This window comes from Eulemur rufifrons, chromosome 30 (assembly GCF_041146395.1).
Source record: "Eulemur rufifrons isolate Redbay chromosome 30, OSU_ERuf_1, whole genome shotgun sequence".
In the NCBI taxonomy this organism is placed as follows: Eukaryota; Metazoa; Chordata; class Mammalia; order Primates; family Lemuridae; genus Eulemur; species Eulemur rufifrons.
This window is the reverse complement of record NC_091012.1, coordinates 124,383,354-124,398,708: the sequence shown is the minus strand read 5'-3', so window position 1 is coordinate 124,398,708 and position 15,355 is coordinate 124,383,354. Positions and strand designations below refer to the sequence as shown.

Here is a 15,355-nt window from a genome sequence, read left to right as displayed (position 1 = left end):
TGGTGGTGGGGAGCATGAAACGGAGTCCGTGACCTTACAGTCCTGTCCATCGGTGTTGGTGGTGTGTGTGTGTGTGGGGTGGGGGGAGACACGAAACAAAGTGTTAGTGACCCTACAATGGATCTCGTCCCATGGTGGTGGTAGGGGAGGCATGAAACAGAATCAGTGACCTAACAATCTTGTCCAATAGGGGAACCAGGGGCGGGGGAACATGCAACAGAGCCAGTGACCAAATAATCCTGTCCAAAGGTGTTCTCGGGAGTGGGGGTGAGGATGGGGGCGGGGGGACCACGAAACAGAGAGTCCGTGACCTAACAATCCTGTCCAAAGGAGTTCTTGGGACTGGGGGTGGGGGCGGGGGGACTACGAAGCAGAGAGTCCGTGACATTACAATCAACCCTGTCCAATGGTGGGGGGAGGTGCCAGGAAACAGAACTAGTGAGCTTACATTTAATTCTGTCCAAAGGTGGTGGTTGTAATGGAGGACATAAAACAGTCAATATAATTAAGTAGTAAACAGAACATGAAAATTAAAGTGTTAAGATGCAACCAACACCATGAACTGAAACACTTAGCCGATTCCGGGAAGGCCTCCCGGAAGAGGTGTCTCTGGTTGAGAAGGGTCTTCAAGCGGCGCATAGGATCAGATTCTGGATGTGGGCTCCCAGCCTGAGCCCGGTCCCCTTGCACCTCCGCTACCTTGCCGGGGGGGCGGGGCCCGGGCTAGGAAAGGCTGCGCTTGCCGGGCCCGGTAGAGTCCCTAGAGCGAGGGAAGGAGGGTGCAGAGCCGCGCCGCACCCGGGCAGAAAACAAACCAGGGCGGCGACGGCGGCCAATCAGCGGCGGGCACATCCATCCGCGTGCTCCGCGCGCCCCTCGCGCCCCTTGCGCGCCGCGTACGTGCAGCGACCGGCCCCGCCCCCTTTGGGCGGAGTTTAGAGAAGCCGCGGGCAGCCGTCGGCGGCCCAGGAGCTGGTGCTGCTGCGGCTGCGGCGGCTGCACCGGCGGCGCCGAGGCCGAGTCTGAGGCGGGGGTGCGTGCCTTGCGAACGTGCCCGATCCGCTCGGCTCGGCTGCGCCAGCCCTTGCGGCCGCCTGGGCGTCTCGGCGGTTGTGTGCCCTGGCCCGGCGAGGATGCGGCTGTTCCGGTGGCTGCTGAAGCAGCCGGTGCCCAAGCAGATCGAGCGCTACTCTCGCTTTTCACCATCGCCGCTTTCCATCAAACAGTTCCTGGACTTCGGTGAGTACGGGGCTACGGGCCCCCATGGGCCCCAGGAGCGGGGACGCCGCCATCCGGTGGGTCACCCCGGGTCTCCACAGCCTTGGGGCAAAGTGCGTGGGAACCGCGGGTGGGGCTCGGGGGTGCCGGGGGTGTCTTGGGGCTCCGATTTCGGGGCGCCGGGGGCAGGGCCTGACACCCTCACACCCAGCCCGCAGCTTACCCGGAGACACAGAAACCGCGTCTCATCACAGGACACTCATCGCCAGCCGGACTCTCCAAACCTGCCATTCCTTCGCTTCAAACCTACTTGTTACAAATCTCACTGCCCTTAAAACTTCAGAATGAAATGTGGGTGGCTTTTTAATGTTTTTATTTTTAGATTTGTTTTTGGTTGGGTAAGAGCTATTTAGAAACACCTTGAGGTTGAATACATTATGCAATGGCATTTTGTCCCTTTTCTGCTCTGAGGCGTTGCCGTGTGTTTGGAGTGGCAGGACTCGAACTGTTGTCTTCAGGTTATGTTAAAGCGGTTAGATACCTAGACTACAAATGCCTTAGGTACTATGACGAGCGGACTTGTGGGCTCCTAGCGTCAGAGCAGGGTCTAACACAACTCTGGCCTCGATGCCAACACCTTTCATTGCTCTTCTGATTTTGGGTGTCCCACCCACCTTCCCCCCTGTCACATGGGCTGGTGGGTAGCTTCCACGGATTGAGATGGGAGCGCAGAAGTCCCGGGCCCCCAACCTGCCTGAGGCCTAGGGGAGATGGGAATAGATTCCACCACCTACTGTTAGTTAATTGGATCATGTTTCCCCAGAAAGTGAGAGCTGGTTGTGAAACACCTGAAAGTAAAACAAAAGTGTGCACGAAGGTATCAGAATGGAGCTCAGCATCGCTGAAGGAAAAGAAAATCCAGCAGCAAAGATATTCTGAGCTCTCAAGGGAAAGTAATGGGGCATCTGTTCATTTAATGACTTCTATGTAGATGTCAAGGGATGGTGTCAGTAGATAAAACATTTGGGGGAGACCTGATATGCAAAATGTGGTGTCATCCATACTTCAAAAAAGTTAGGATAGAAAGAGGGGAGTAGGTTAAAGTTGAGACCAAATTAAAATTTTAGACACCAATTTGCCAGAGAATAATGAAAGGCAGAGATCAGCAAGATACTGATTTTTGCATCTTAAAACTTCACTCCCAAAAGCTTTTGGTAGTTTTACTTTACCATCTCTGGCCACTTATGAGGATTTTAGAGGTTTGAGTCAGTTCCTGACTTCAGAGTTTAGAAAATGTTGCTGTTGCTATAAATAGGCATGTTTTTCATCTCTAATTTATGGTTTAGGGAAGATTCTGAAGGTATCAACCATTCATTAGGGTAAACTGAGACAGGTTAATTTACAATAAAAGGAACAGAAGGAATCCAGAAGCTCCCAATTCCTTCCACCTTCAAAGTTTAGGTGATAGGTCTAATAGTGTGGCTGAAATTTTGATTAATTTATTTCTATAGCTGCTAGTATCTACCTGTGTTAATAGGTATCTTGGCAAGGATGTTATTTGAGTAGGAAAACCACAGTGGGGGATAGTGTTATCGTGGAAAACCTGAGGCCATTGTCTGTAAAAAAATGTTCTAATTCTGGCTCTGCCACTAACTCATTTTCCTTGTTAATAAAACATGTGGATTGTATCAGGTGATCTCTAAAGCACAGCTCAAAACTTTATGTTGTGATTTCAAAGGAAAAGGGATGAGTTTTTTAAACAGCAAATTACCAAATCTTTTGATAGATATTTTCCATAAAAGTCTTCTGACCTATTTTGGGAGAGGTCTAGGGTACTGAGAGAAGCATAATAATTTAAGTCTTTTCCTTATAAGGAAGCACATAGAAGAGCTATATATAATTGTAGTGGAATTTGCTAGGAACTACAAGCCTAGTTTGTAACACCCAGACACGAATCAGGTGGTAATCAGTCTATCGTTAATGACAGGACAACTAAAAGAAGAGAGCTGTCACACGAAGGCCAGCCCTACTTCTGCTTTTCTCTTAGTTCTGTCTCTTGATAGCAGTTCTATTTTGGCAAATGATGTGGGAGTTTGAGAATTCAGAATGGGTGTGGAAATGTTTTTAAGGTGAGGAGGGAGAGAGGAGTTAAGAAGCTTTATGCCCCTGTACGATTGGAGAAAACTGCAGGAGCGGGCCAACTTAAATACTTGAAGGACCAGGTAGGGAGCAGATAGATGAATGAAGCCAGCCAGGTGGGGATGGTGACAAACTCTGGTATATGGCTGGCTCCAGAAAGGGCAGCTGATTGGCACCAGTTTGGTATATTTTAAGAGATCTTTGGTACAAAGAAAATGGATGGATCACGTTGGCCTACAGGCTGCCAGTTTGTGAACTTTATGCCTTTCTTCCTGGGTGCTTTACAAATGGGACTTAAGTTTTGACTAGAGTAACTAGACAGGGACCAGAGAAAGGACATGAAGAGAATTTTGTTTACAGTATGTTATAACCTTGTCGGAAGATAAATTGTAGTTTCTGTGGCTGCTGAAATAGCTTTCTTATGTGAATGTACCCCACATTAGTCAAAATGATTTCTTATGTTGAAAAGTGAAGACCAAAACTGGTTGTTACTTCAGAAGCAGTGATTTTATTTTAGAGCAGGGGTTCCCAACCTCAGCACTCTTGCCATTTTAGGCCAGATAATTGTGGTGGGAGCTATCCTGTGTTTTTTGGGAGGTTTAACCACATCCCTGGCCTCTACCCACTAGATGCCATTAACACTTCCCCACCCCAAGTTGTGACAACCAAACATGTCTCTAGGCATTGCCAAATGTCCCTTGGACTTCTCTTTGTTGAGAACTAGTTTGAAAGCATTTTAGATGAGTGGTTTTCAGGCCTGGGTCTCACACCCTGAATTTCTGTTGTAAATGGTCTTGGGGCAGGGGGTAAAGGGCATTGGTATTTTTAGGAGATCCCTGGACATCCTAAAGTGTAACCAGGGTTAAGAACCATTAATTATATGATCTTCTGTCTGATCTACTGTCCCCCTTTCATCTGTGTGCAGTTTTTCTCTATGCCTTTTAAAATAATAAGAGTTTCTTGAACTGAATCTTTACTTGAAATATGGCCTGCCATACAGTGCCATAGTGTAGCAAGTATAACAAGTGTTCTAAATGGATTATTACTTTATAATGGCAATAGGACGTTCCAAAAGGGGGGAGTTTTAAAAATGAGATTTTCTTTAGGGCCTGAGATGACAGTCACATGGTTCCAAATTCAAAAGGTATAAAAGGACATAGAAAAGCCTCCTTCCTACTTCTCTCCACTAGCATCCCCTTTTTTGCATAAATGGCAGCTTATACCTTTGTCTGTACCTTGTTTTTTAAACTTAATACCTTAGAGACTTAATACCTGCAGAACTTCCTTTTTCTTTTTTATGGCTTCTGAGAATTTGGTTATATGAGCGTACCATAATTTATTAGCCAACTCCTTATTAATGGGTAGTGGGTTGTTTCCAGTCTTTGCTATGATAACCAATCCTACAGTGAATTATTGCGTGCATTGTGATTTCACGCATGTCTCAGTGTATATGTAGGATAGATTCCTAAACATGGGATTGTTACATCAGTGGGTATGTGCGTTTGTAATTTTGATGAACGTTGTTAAAATGCTTTCCATAGAGGTTGTCTGTTTACTCTCTAGAGTAACTAGAAATCCCTGTGAATACCTGTTTTCCTAAACTTTTACCACATTGCTGTCAAACTTTTGATAGGTTAAAAAAATGTTATCTAGATAGAATTTTTTTCTCCTTGAGTAAACATTGCTTTATTTTAGTTTTTTATTATGGATTTTTTTTAAAGTAAATTTTATTATGTATAACTAAGGTATACAACATGATGTTATAGGATACCTATAGATAATAAAAAGGTTACTGCAGTAAAGCAAATGAACATATCCATCATCTTACATAGTTACCCTTTGTGGCAAGACCAGCTAAAATCTACTCATTTAGCATGAATTCCATATACAATACAATTTTATTACCTGTAGTCCTCATGTTATACATTAGATCTCTAGACTTTAAACATATACAGAAGTAGAATAGTACAATGAACTCCTGGGTTCATTACACAGGTATCCATGTGCTGTTTGTCTGTAGATATTGTATATATGTGTGGTCTGTTATATTTTCTTATCAAAGTCATGCTTGTTTCAGAAAGATAATATTTTTCTTTTTCTATGCCAAGACCAATTTATCTTTTGAATGACCTATTCCTTAAAGATTTGCTACAACCTCCATGTGAAAGCTTTTAAGCCCAGTGTATTTGGGGGAATATTGCCCTTTGACAGCTTTCTCTATTCTGTGGCATTGATCTGCATAGATTTCCTGTCTCTTCTGGAGTCCATTTTGATATATTTTTTCTAGAAAATTATCTTAGTCATTGAGGCTTTGAAGTCAATTTGGATAGCTAAGATAGTAGTCTCTTAACAGTTTTAATTTTCCTTGTGGCTGTTTCACTTTTATTTCTTTTGTATTTGTCCGCCTCCCCCTTCTTAGTTAGGTTAGTTGATGGTTTCTTTGGTTGGATTTATTTATTAGTTTTATGACTTGTTTTCTAGTTTATTAATGTCTGCTTTTACTTTATTAATTCACTCTGATCTCCTCAGGTTTATTTTGTTATTCTTTTTTCTTTTTGTTAATTGGATAGTTTCTTTTTTGTCTTATTTGTTTTAGTATTTAAGACTACAGTTATTCCTCTGGGGGCTGCCTTAGCAGCTGATGTGTGTGTGTATTTGGTCTTTCTCCCCTCCCCAGCTCTTCTGCATCTTCAGATTTTTATTCTTCTATGAACTAAGAATTGAGGGAGTTTAAAAATTTCTAGTGTAGGCTCATTGTATATTTTAATTTGATTTATGATTAGTTTTGCTGCATCATGATGAGAGAATGTTGTCTGAATTATTTGCTAATTTATTGATGTTTACTTTGTAGCCCGATATATAGTTATTTCCTGTGAATGTTCCTCAGGCAATAAAAAGAAGGTTGTGCTCTCTTCTCAGGTTACAGAGTTTGATATATCAGATCTATTATATTATTATGTTATTTAGGTTTTCTATAACTTTGCTTTTTTAATCCACTTTATTTGTCATGGATCAAACATGAGAGAAGTTAAAGTCTCATAATAATATGATTCTATTTCTCCCTATCTTTCCTATAGTTTTTGCTTTATGATATTAATGTTGTGTTTGATGCTTATTAACTGCCATGTCCTCACTGTGAGACATATCCTTTAGCATTACAAAGTGCTGCCCTTTTACTAATTGAATACTTTTTGGCCTGGATTCATCTTTATTTGACAGTGAGATCTAGTTCCCTATTTTCTTGTTTACATTTCCTCGTATAGCATTGCTATCCTTTTATTTTCAGTCTTTCTGAATTACTTTGCTTTAAATGTCTCTAAATGTAGCGTAAAGTTGGATTTTGCTTTGTGAATCAGTTGTTTTCTTTTATATGGTAAGTTTAACCTATTTATACTTACTGATATGACAGATCTGTCATCTGTAATGATATGCATCTGTAATTTTCTTTCCCTTTGTTTTTAATACCTTATTTTTCCGTGTTAAATATTTTCTTTGCTTTGTTTTACCTTCTTTATTTCTGTCTTTTCTCTTTCTTTCTTTCTTTCTTTCTTCCTTTCTTCCTTTCTTCCTTTCCTTTCTCACTCTGTCACCCAGGCTGGAGTGCAGTGGTGGTGACCAGAGCTCGCTGAAATCTTGAACTCCTGGGCACAAACTGCAGGGAGTTAGCTACACTCCCAGAAAAATCGGGTCCCTTTGGCAGGGGTCGTCGCAAGGGATATGGAAATAATAGAAATGAAAAATAGAGAATATAGAAATAAAAGAAGACACAGAAATGAAAGTATAGTTTTAAAAGATGGGGGAGTCAGAGGGTCCTCCAGCATTCCCGTGAGCTGTGAGGCCACTAGTGAAGTCCCGCATCAGTATTTATTGGTACAGTGATTAGTTGCCAGGGGTAACAGATTTACATAATAACATATAGTTTGTTTAGGTTTAAAGTCTCCCCCAAAGCTTCTAGAGATCCCTTAATTAACTCTATCTACGTGAGCAAATGGTTATAAAATCTTTTTAAGATAAATGTCTAAGTCCTAAGATAAAATTATCACTTAGCAAAAAGGCTAAACAGAAACACAATGGCTCTCTATTTCTTTATCTAGTTTTTTGTTGATTGAGACAAGTAGTCGGGAGTGAAGCAGGAACCGTCCCTTAGGCCGATTGTTTCTAGCTGCAGGTATCTGTTGGTCGGGCATTCTTTGATCAGTTCTCAACCTGTGACCACATACGGAGCCTTGTCCTACAGAGATATCAGGTGCAAGCAGCCTTCAGGTCCGTGACAGCCTCACCATGCAAATTGCTACTGACCAGTGAGATGCCCTCCTGAGGCGAGGCAGCTTTTGATCTCTGAACTAACACATTCACATATTCCTTCAGAGCAAAGCCCTGCAGAACTCCTGAAATCTTTTATATCTCTATAGGGCAACACAAACGATTCTCCTGCTTCAGCCTCCTGAGTAGCTAAGACTAGAGGTGCACAACACCACGCCCGGCTAATTTTTCTGTTTTTTTGTAGAGATAGGGTCTTGTTATGTTGCCCAGGCCGATCTTGAATTCCTGACCTCAAGCAATCCTCCTGCTTCTACCTCCCAAAGTGCTGGGATTACAGGCTTGAGCTATAGTGCCTGGCCCATATTTCTTTTAATAAGTAATTAGGTTTGAATTTTTGGTTCAGTGATTATATTCATAATTATTACTTTATTTCTTTAGACCTTCTTTGTCCAGTATAGTTCACCACCTGTCAGCCACATGAGCCTTTTGAGCACTTTTGAGCAATGTGGCTAGTGTGACTGAGAAACTGAATGGATTTAATTTAAATTTAAACATACTTGATTCAGTTAATTTTAAGTATGTTTAGGACAACTTGGATATGTGAATCTGCCTTTATCAACTGTAAATTTTATGAAATCTAATTATAGATAATTATTTCTGACAGAAATTTAGCTTCTGAATTGAGATGTGCTGTAAGCATCAAATACACACTGGATTTCAAGGACTTAATATAAAAAATAGTAAAATATCTCAATATATTTTATACTGATTACATGTTTAAATGATAATTTTTGGATGTTAGGTTAAATACATATTTAATTTTTTTATTTTTATAGATTTAGAGGGTACAAGTGCAGTCTTGTTACATGGATATGGTTAAATAAAATGTTAAAAATGTCATCAGTTTCTTTTTATGTTAATGTGGCTACTTGGAAATTTTTAAATTATATATGTGGCTCACATTATCTTTCTATTGGACCATGTGGCTTCAGATAGTATATGTTAATCCCTTATTAGGAATAATGGAGATATCACATTTTAATTTTCAGAATAAACATTTATTGAATTCATTTCTTAGTATAACTTTTACATGTCTTTTTTTTTCTGTAAACCCCTCTGGATTTTTGGACCAATTTATTGTCTTTGAATGGCATTTAATGTTATGGTGGCTCCTTATTATATTTGCACAAATTTGAATTCTGTCTTTCCCTTAAATAGTTGCTATGACTTAAAAGGTCTCTTAGTGATATAAGAAAAGGAGAACTTGGACTATTATGACATAAATTAAAGATAGAACCTTCTGAATGTTGAATGAGTTGGTAGGAAATGATTCACATTTTCATTTGAACTTGCTTTTCATCTATCAGTCGCGCCCTATCCACTTTTGGTTCCCTCATTAAACACTTTTATCTCCTCCCTGCAGACTTACTTCCCATTTTTTCCCAGTTACTTTTTCACAGCTGCACTTGTATTAAAGGTATTTTGCTCCTTCCTCCTTTTCTTTGATTTCATCCTCAATTGTCTGTCTCCCAAGGGTGGGTGCTCACCTCTCCTTTGTAACCTCTTGCAGCTTCCTCAGCTCAGTTTGCTGTGCACAGGATGGGTGCTCCATAAATGGCCATTACTGACGCCATGCCTGACTCCATATTGAGGTTATTAAATATTATGTCACTTTAGTCACTTGTTATATAAGTTTAAACTTCCATAATGTCCTCACATTTAAATATAGCATCTTCCAAATAAAACCACCAGAAAGCAGGTTGTCTGACAACCCTGCCTTGTCACAGAACCTTGTATTTTGATTTCTGCCATAATCACACTGGCTCTGTGAACCTCTGAGCCTTTAGCCCTTAGAAGGCAGCAGCCAGTTTCTCCACTCTTACTATTCTTGAGGTTTAAGGGTCCAGCCACCTTTTGTTTTCCTTTAGAAAGTGTTTTAAGACTCTGATAGACACTGAGAAATTGACTTTGGTTCTTTCTAAATGACTCTCTTTGCAAAGTCTTGGGTTTTTAAGGTTTAAAAAGTCATTTTGCTCTTTGAAGCCTTATTACCACTGAGAACAGTGATTTTGTTCCTGGAGAATATGAAAAGGTTTTTTGAAGAAAATCGTGTTAGGAAAACAATCTTGAGTGTGTTTTGTACCTTTTCATATGTACATGACAGACCTTTTCTGTAAGAGATAAAGTTTTTCTACTGTGAGTTATTGCCAAGAATTAGAACAACCTGTTTGGAGACAGGAGCCAACTATTCAAAATTAAAGGGGAAAAGGACAATTTAGTTCAGGGTAAAGATACCTAACCTGGCATTTTGCATCTTGGTCAGTATTTAAATTTAAGGTAAGAATTGGCCTTTAAGATTTTATAGGGCTGGATTTTAATATAGCCTGGTTTATCAGGCTCTGGGGCAGCTCTCAGGCACCGAAGTCATAGCTCTGGCTTTGTTGTCTTTGCAGCACTTGAGAATATTTTGTGTACTTTCAAAGTGGAGACATAGCATTTACTGACCTATTGATGGCTGGGTGGTTTCCTCCCATCAAGCATTTGGGAAATTGATCATACTATTGGCAAGATTTGGAAAACCTTGGTTTTATTACTGGATGGAATAAAAAAATATCACTTCTTTTCCTTTATATTATATGGGCACTCAATTGTTTTACTTCCTGTGATAATCCGATTTCAGAGTTGGGCAAATTCTTTTATCTCAGGATATCCCTAGTCTAAGATAGAATGTCAAACTAACTATAGCCTGAGGGCTGGCTATCTGGGTTTTTTTTTTCTAATTAACAGACTTTATTTTTAAGAGTACAGTCGGCCCTTTGTATCTGTGGGTTCCACATCCCTGGATTTAACCAACTGTGGATCAAAAATACTCAGAAAAAAAAAATTCCACAACGTTCCAAAAAGCAAAACTTGAGTTTGCCTTGTGCCAAGTACTACATTGAATTCACACGAATGAAGTGGTGTGTAGGCATTGTATTAGGTATTATAACTAATCTAGAGATGATTTAAAGTATATGAGAGCATGTATTAATACATAGGTTATATGCAAATACTATGCCATTTTATGTAAGGGACTTGAGTATCCATGGGTTTTGGTATCCGAGGGCCATCCTAGAACCAGTGCCCCATGGATACCAAGGGACAACTGTACTTTTAGGTTCACAGGAAAATTGAACAGGAGTTCCCTCATATCCCCCACCCCACCCCCAAACATAGCTTCTGCCACCATCAACATCTTGCACCAGTGTGGGACATTTATTATAACTGATGAACCGACATTGACTTATCATAGTAAACATTAGGGCTCATTCTTTGTGTTGTATGCTCTGTGGGTTTTGACAGCTCCTGTTTTTGTAAAGTTTTACTGGAATACAGCATGCTCATTCATTACATATTGTCTGTGGCTTCTGTCCCTCCACAACAGCAGAGTTGAGTAGTTACCACAAAGCCAAAAATGTTTACTATCTGGTCCTATACAGAAAGTTGGTCTACCTCTGGTCTAAGATAATTCAGCTCCCTGTTTAAAGAACTGAGAAGTGATTGCTTGTAATTTGCATTTAAGTGGTAAAGCTCTGTTTCTCCTGTATGCTAGTAACACTAAACCTTGGCTATCTGGAGTGTGATTTTTGGGGTAGCTAAGACTTTTCCAGGTAATCAGGTGGTTTATCTGTAGGGTATCTGCCTCTCAGTAGAATTACCATGTGAAAGGCTTTGAGTCACTGTATAGGTTTAATTTACAGGACTGTCCACAAAGTTTAAGTGTACCAGTTTCTCCACAGCCCTGCCAAAATGAGGTTTTATGATTTTAATTGTATAATAGGTAGCATGGGAACTAAAAGGTTTTTTCCCCTGCTTGGGTTTGTCTGCATTTTGTTGTGTGTAAAGTGCCCTTGACCAATTAGTAACTGAAATCTGGAGTTTTCATTGTTTGTATGAATTCCTTGTGTATATTTGGCATAGTAAGCTATTGTGCTATGTGAGTATTTCCTCATTGTGTTCCCTTCTTTGGCAAAGTAATCATCAAAATATAAAATTAAAGGCATGTGGAAAGAATCACTATATTACCTGCAATTCATTTTTTGTGATAGCCTTTCCAGCTTTTGTCCATATATTTACATATGTTAAACTGTATGTTGGTTTCCTTTTTATTTAGTGCACAGTCTGTTTTCATATACTCAGTATCACCTATATCATTTACAGTGCTTTTATCACAGTCAGATTTATTACCTATAACAGTTTGTAAATTGTTATTAAATATCTCTGGAATTTATTGCCATTTCTGATGAGACTTTTGTAGCTAACTCACTTTTGCCCTGTTCTGCTGTCCAGTTGCACAACAATTATTAATACCTCAAATCTTGCTCTGTTGCTGTTTCTGTTTTATATGCTAAGCTCACAGTGTAGCTGTAGTTTATATTTGTGGATTCTATTCAACAGGACAGCTTTTCTGATTTTTAACTAAATATCACATGTTAACTTTTGCCTTGTAATTTATGTTGAAATCTGGTGAGGGCACTTCCTTATTTATTACCTTAAATTTAAAAATGTCTTCTTGCCTACTTATTCTTCTTGATAAATTAGTCATTGTTCACATTGACTAGCACATTATCAAAAATGTGCTAAGGTGACCATGAGTGAGTTACCTGGTGTTCCTAGGCCTTCCATTTTTGTCACATAAACTGGCATTGAAATTAGCACTGAAGTATCTCCAGTTAGCCCACTTCACTTTTATGGGAGGGAGGACTACTTTACCCCCATAGTTCCCTTTGTGGCAGTGCTGGGTTTGATTGTAACCCATGGGGGGTGTCCTTAATATCCTTCAAGGAGATACACTCCTGGTCATTGTCTCAACTGTGAGATTATACTTTCTTCCATGAGGAATAGCACAAAAATTATAGTAAATTATTACATTTACAGAGGTCAATATTTATATTCCCTTTCATTGAATACTTGGGGTTCTAACTCAGTGGTATATTATTTTCCCTAAGGTTCACCCAAGTGGTCATGATTTTATTTTCATTTTTAGACTTGATCTATGATTCTGCTCGACCTGTTTGAGTTGTACCAGTGTTGCTTTCTCTCTTACTAGGACACAGAGATCAGTACATAATAGTCTTACTGTTGGGAATAAATTATCATCTCTCTAAATTTTCCCACACCATGAAGTTAAATATTTCCCCATGTGCTGTTGGCCAGAAAATAGTAGGGCCCTTTGAAATTTGTAACATACATATTTTTTCCCAACAATTGTTATATTTTCATAGGCCAGCGCATACTCAGGCTTCTGTCTCTGAACCTTGGGTCTGTTTTAGTAGAGTACAATGTTTCCTTAACCTTGGTAGTGGGTATTTCTTAATACCTGACTGTGGACTTTGTGTAAGTGTGGTTAATTTCTACTCCTGTATAAGTGTGGGTTAATTTCTCCTCCTGATTCTGCAGTTAAATAGAAAGTGGTCATTGCTATATTATTATTTTCATATCTATCATGTAATGTGCTTATGTGAACACTTTATTTGTAATAAACTCTTCTGGGAGGAAGCTGCTTGCCTCACAGTGAACGTCCTGTTCTCTAGAAACTGCCCTTCGTGGACAGGGTACTGCCGCTTTGGTTAGTGTTCTTTCCATATTCTCTATCATGTCATGTCTGGCCTACATGCTCACATTCCTGCTGGTTTGACCTTATCTTGGCTTCAGTGAAGCTATTCAAGAAGGAAATTAAAATGGACTTTATGTGGCAACTGAAAAAGATTCAATAGATTCAACTAGCATTGACTGAGTACTTACCAATGCTTGGTATAAAATATGGTATCATTTAATTCTCACAACAGCCATGCCTATTTTCCAAATTAGGAATCTGAAGTTCTGAGCAGGTAAGAAAATTACACATATAGTAGGTAGGAGAGCCAGGCGTCTGCTCACTTGGTCATCTTACTACCCCCCCTCTTTATAGCTGAGAAAATAGGTGATGGATTGGGTGCAGTGTGTGAACAAAACAAACTGGAGGAAAAGACCAACAAGTGCATTGTCACTGCCTGTCGTGCATTACCACATCCTGAGTACAGCCATGTCCTTCATGAGTTTGTTCAGTTTTTTATCTTCCCCATTTAAGATCACCTAAAAGAGAAGGAAAAAAGACAGCTGATAATGCTGAAAAGTCTCTCACAGACTACAAAGATGTTTGTGGTCAGTTTCCTAAGAGGCTGAAACAAAACTCAAACGGGAAAATAAAAACTGAAAATAATGGGTAAGTGGAAAAAGTCTGGATGCTTACTAGCCACTCTCTGGGCCTGGGCAGTTCTTTGATTTGCTTTTCCTCATTTAACTGCCTATGATGAGATGCTACTCCACGATGAGAGTCACCTGGGGAGCTTCTAAAACTACTGACACCTGTTCCCCACGTAAACTGATGAAATCAATCGCTGGGAATAGGGTCTGCTAGGGACTGGTACTTTTGAGTTGCCCAGGTGATTGTAATGTGCTTCCAGAGTTAAGAACCACAGTGTTAGATCCAGTAAAATTTTTGCTCAAGAGCTATTAACTGCTTTAAGGGACAGAGTCTGTGAGATGCTGAAGGTTAACAGGTAAGCAGTTCTGGAGTCCATCAGCATTAGTTGAACGTTCTGGATTTGGAATGAAATGGAAATTAAGAAGCATTGGGAGATTGCCAAGGCATAGTCACTGCCTTTGAGGAGCTCATAGATAAATGAGAAGCTGGAACAAATACATAAATTTATATATGCTAGCCAAAATTTATGAATCATGATTTTGTGGTATCTTTTCTGCTCTCCCTACCTCTCCTTTAAAGGGTTTTGAAATAGGAGTGGTTTCTGGGAATGTGTGAAGTATTAACCTAATTGTCCTTTCTCCAAAGCATTGTTGGGAGCTATCTGGATGGAGAACACAAAAAGAAGAACAAACGTAAATGTGTGTACTCTTTTTCTTGATTTCCACCTCCTTTCATTGGCTGTTTACCCCTAGCAGTGCTCTCCAGAGCTGTCCCAGAATTTACATTAGTAGGCAAGGTTGGTGTAGGATAAATAACTGTGAAGTGTATAGAGACGCAAACCATAATCTTATCCTCTTAGATTCATTCAGTGGGAGCTTGAGCTTAGAGATCATTGTAACCTTCCGAATTTTACACGAGAAAGTAGAAGCCCCAAGTAACAAAAAGACTGTCCGAGTCATCAGCTAGTTGTTCATGTAACATCTTGACTAGTTCTAGTTCCAAAGGGAACTAGAAATTATTCTTTTCGTGAGGCCAAGGGAACTTACATTTGTGTATCACTAGTAGGCAGATTTAGCTGTAATTCTCACAGCATCCATGTGAAGTAGGTGTTTTCACTTCTTGGATGAGAAATCTAAAGCTTAGATGGTTTAAGTCTCTCACGTAAGCAAAGTTAGGGGCAAAGTCATGGTTAAAGTACAGGTAGATTGAGCTTTTAAGCCTATGCTCTTTTTAGTTCAACACAATATGCAATTGCCCCAATGCAATTCTTTATAGAAAATGTAGTACCTATTAGTAATGCTGAGGTTTTGTCTACATTGTTTCTATTATGCAATCAGGAAATGGCATAATCTAATGCTTACTTAGTTTTATCATTTCAGAGCTATTAGATTGATACCCACTCAATTTACTTACATTGAAATAATTCTTTTGATTCTGAAGACCACTACTTGTTAGTCTACCTTATTGTCTCTGGGAATATGAGAAGCAGTACATACAAATTTGTACTCA

The 15,355-nt window shown here is 39.8% G+C and overlaps 1 protein-coding gene across 1 annotated transcript in view; it reads left to right on the top strand.

Annotated features, from left to right (window-relative positions):
* The first annotated feature begins 1,133 nt into the window (after positions 1-1,133).
* PDK3 (pyruvate dehydrogenase kinase 3) overlaps positions 1,134-15,355 on the top strand; it is a 64,984-nt gene continuing 50,762 nt past the window's right edge. The window contains exon 1 of the mRNA XM_069463603.1: positions 1,134-1,239. Within this exon, the coding sequence (XP_069319704.1) occupies positions 1,134-1,239 (106 nt within the window). The remainder of the gene's footprint in view (positions 1,240-15,355) is intronic.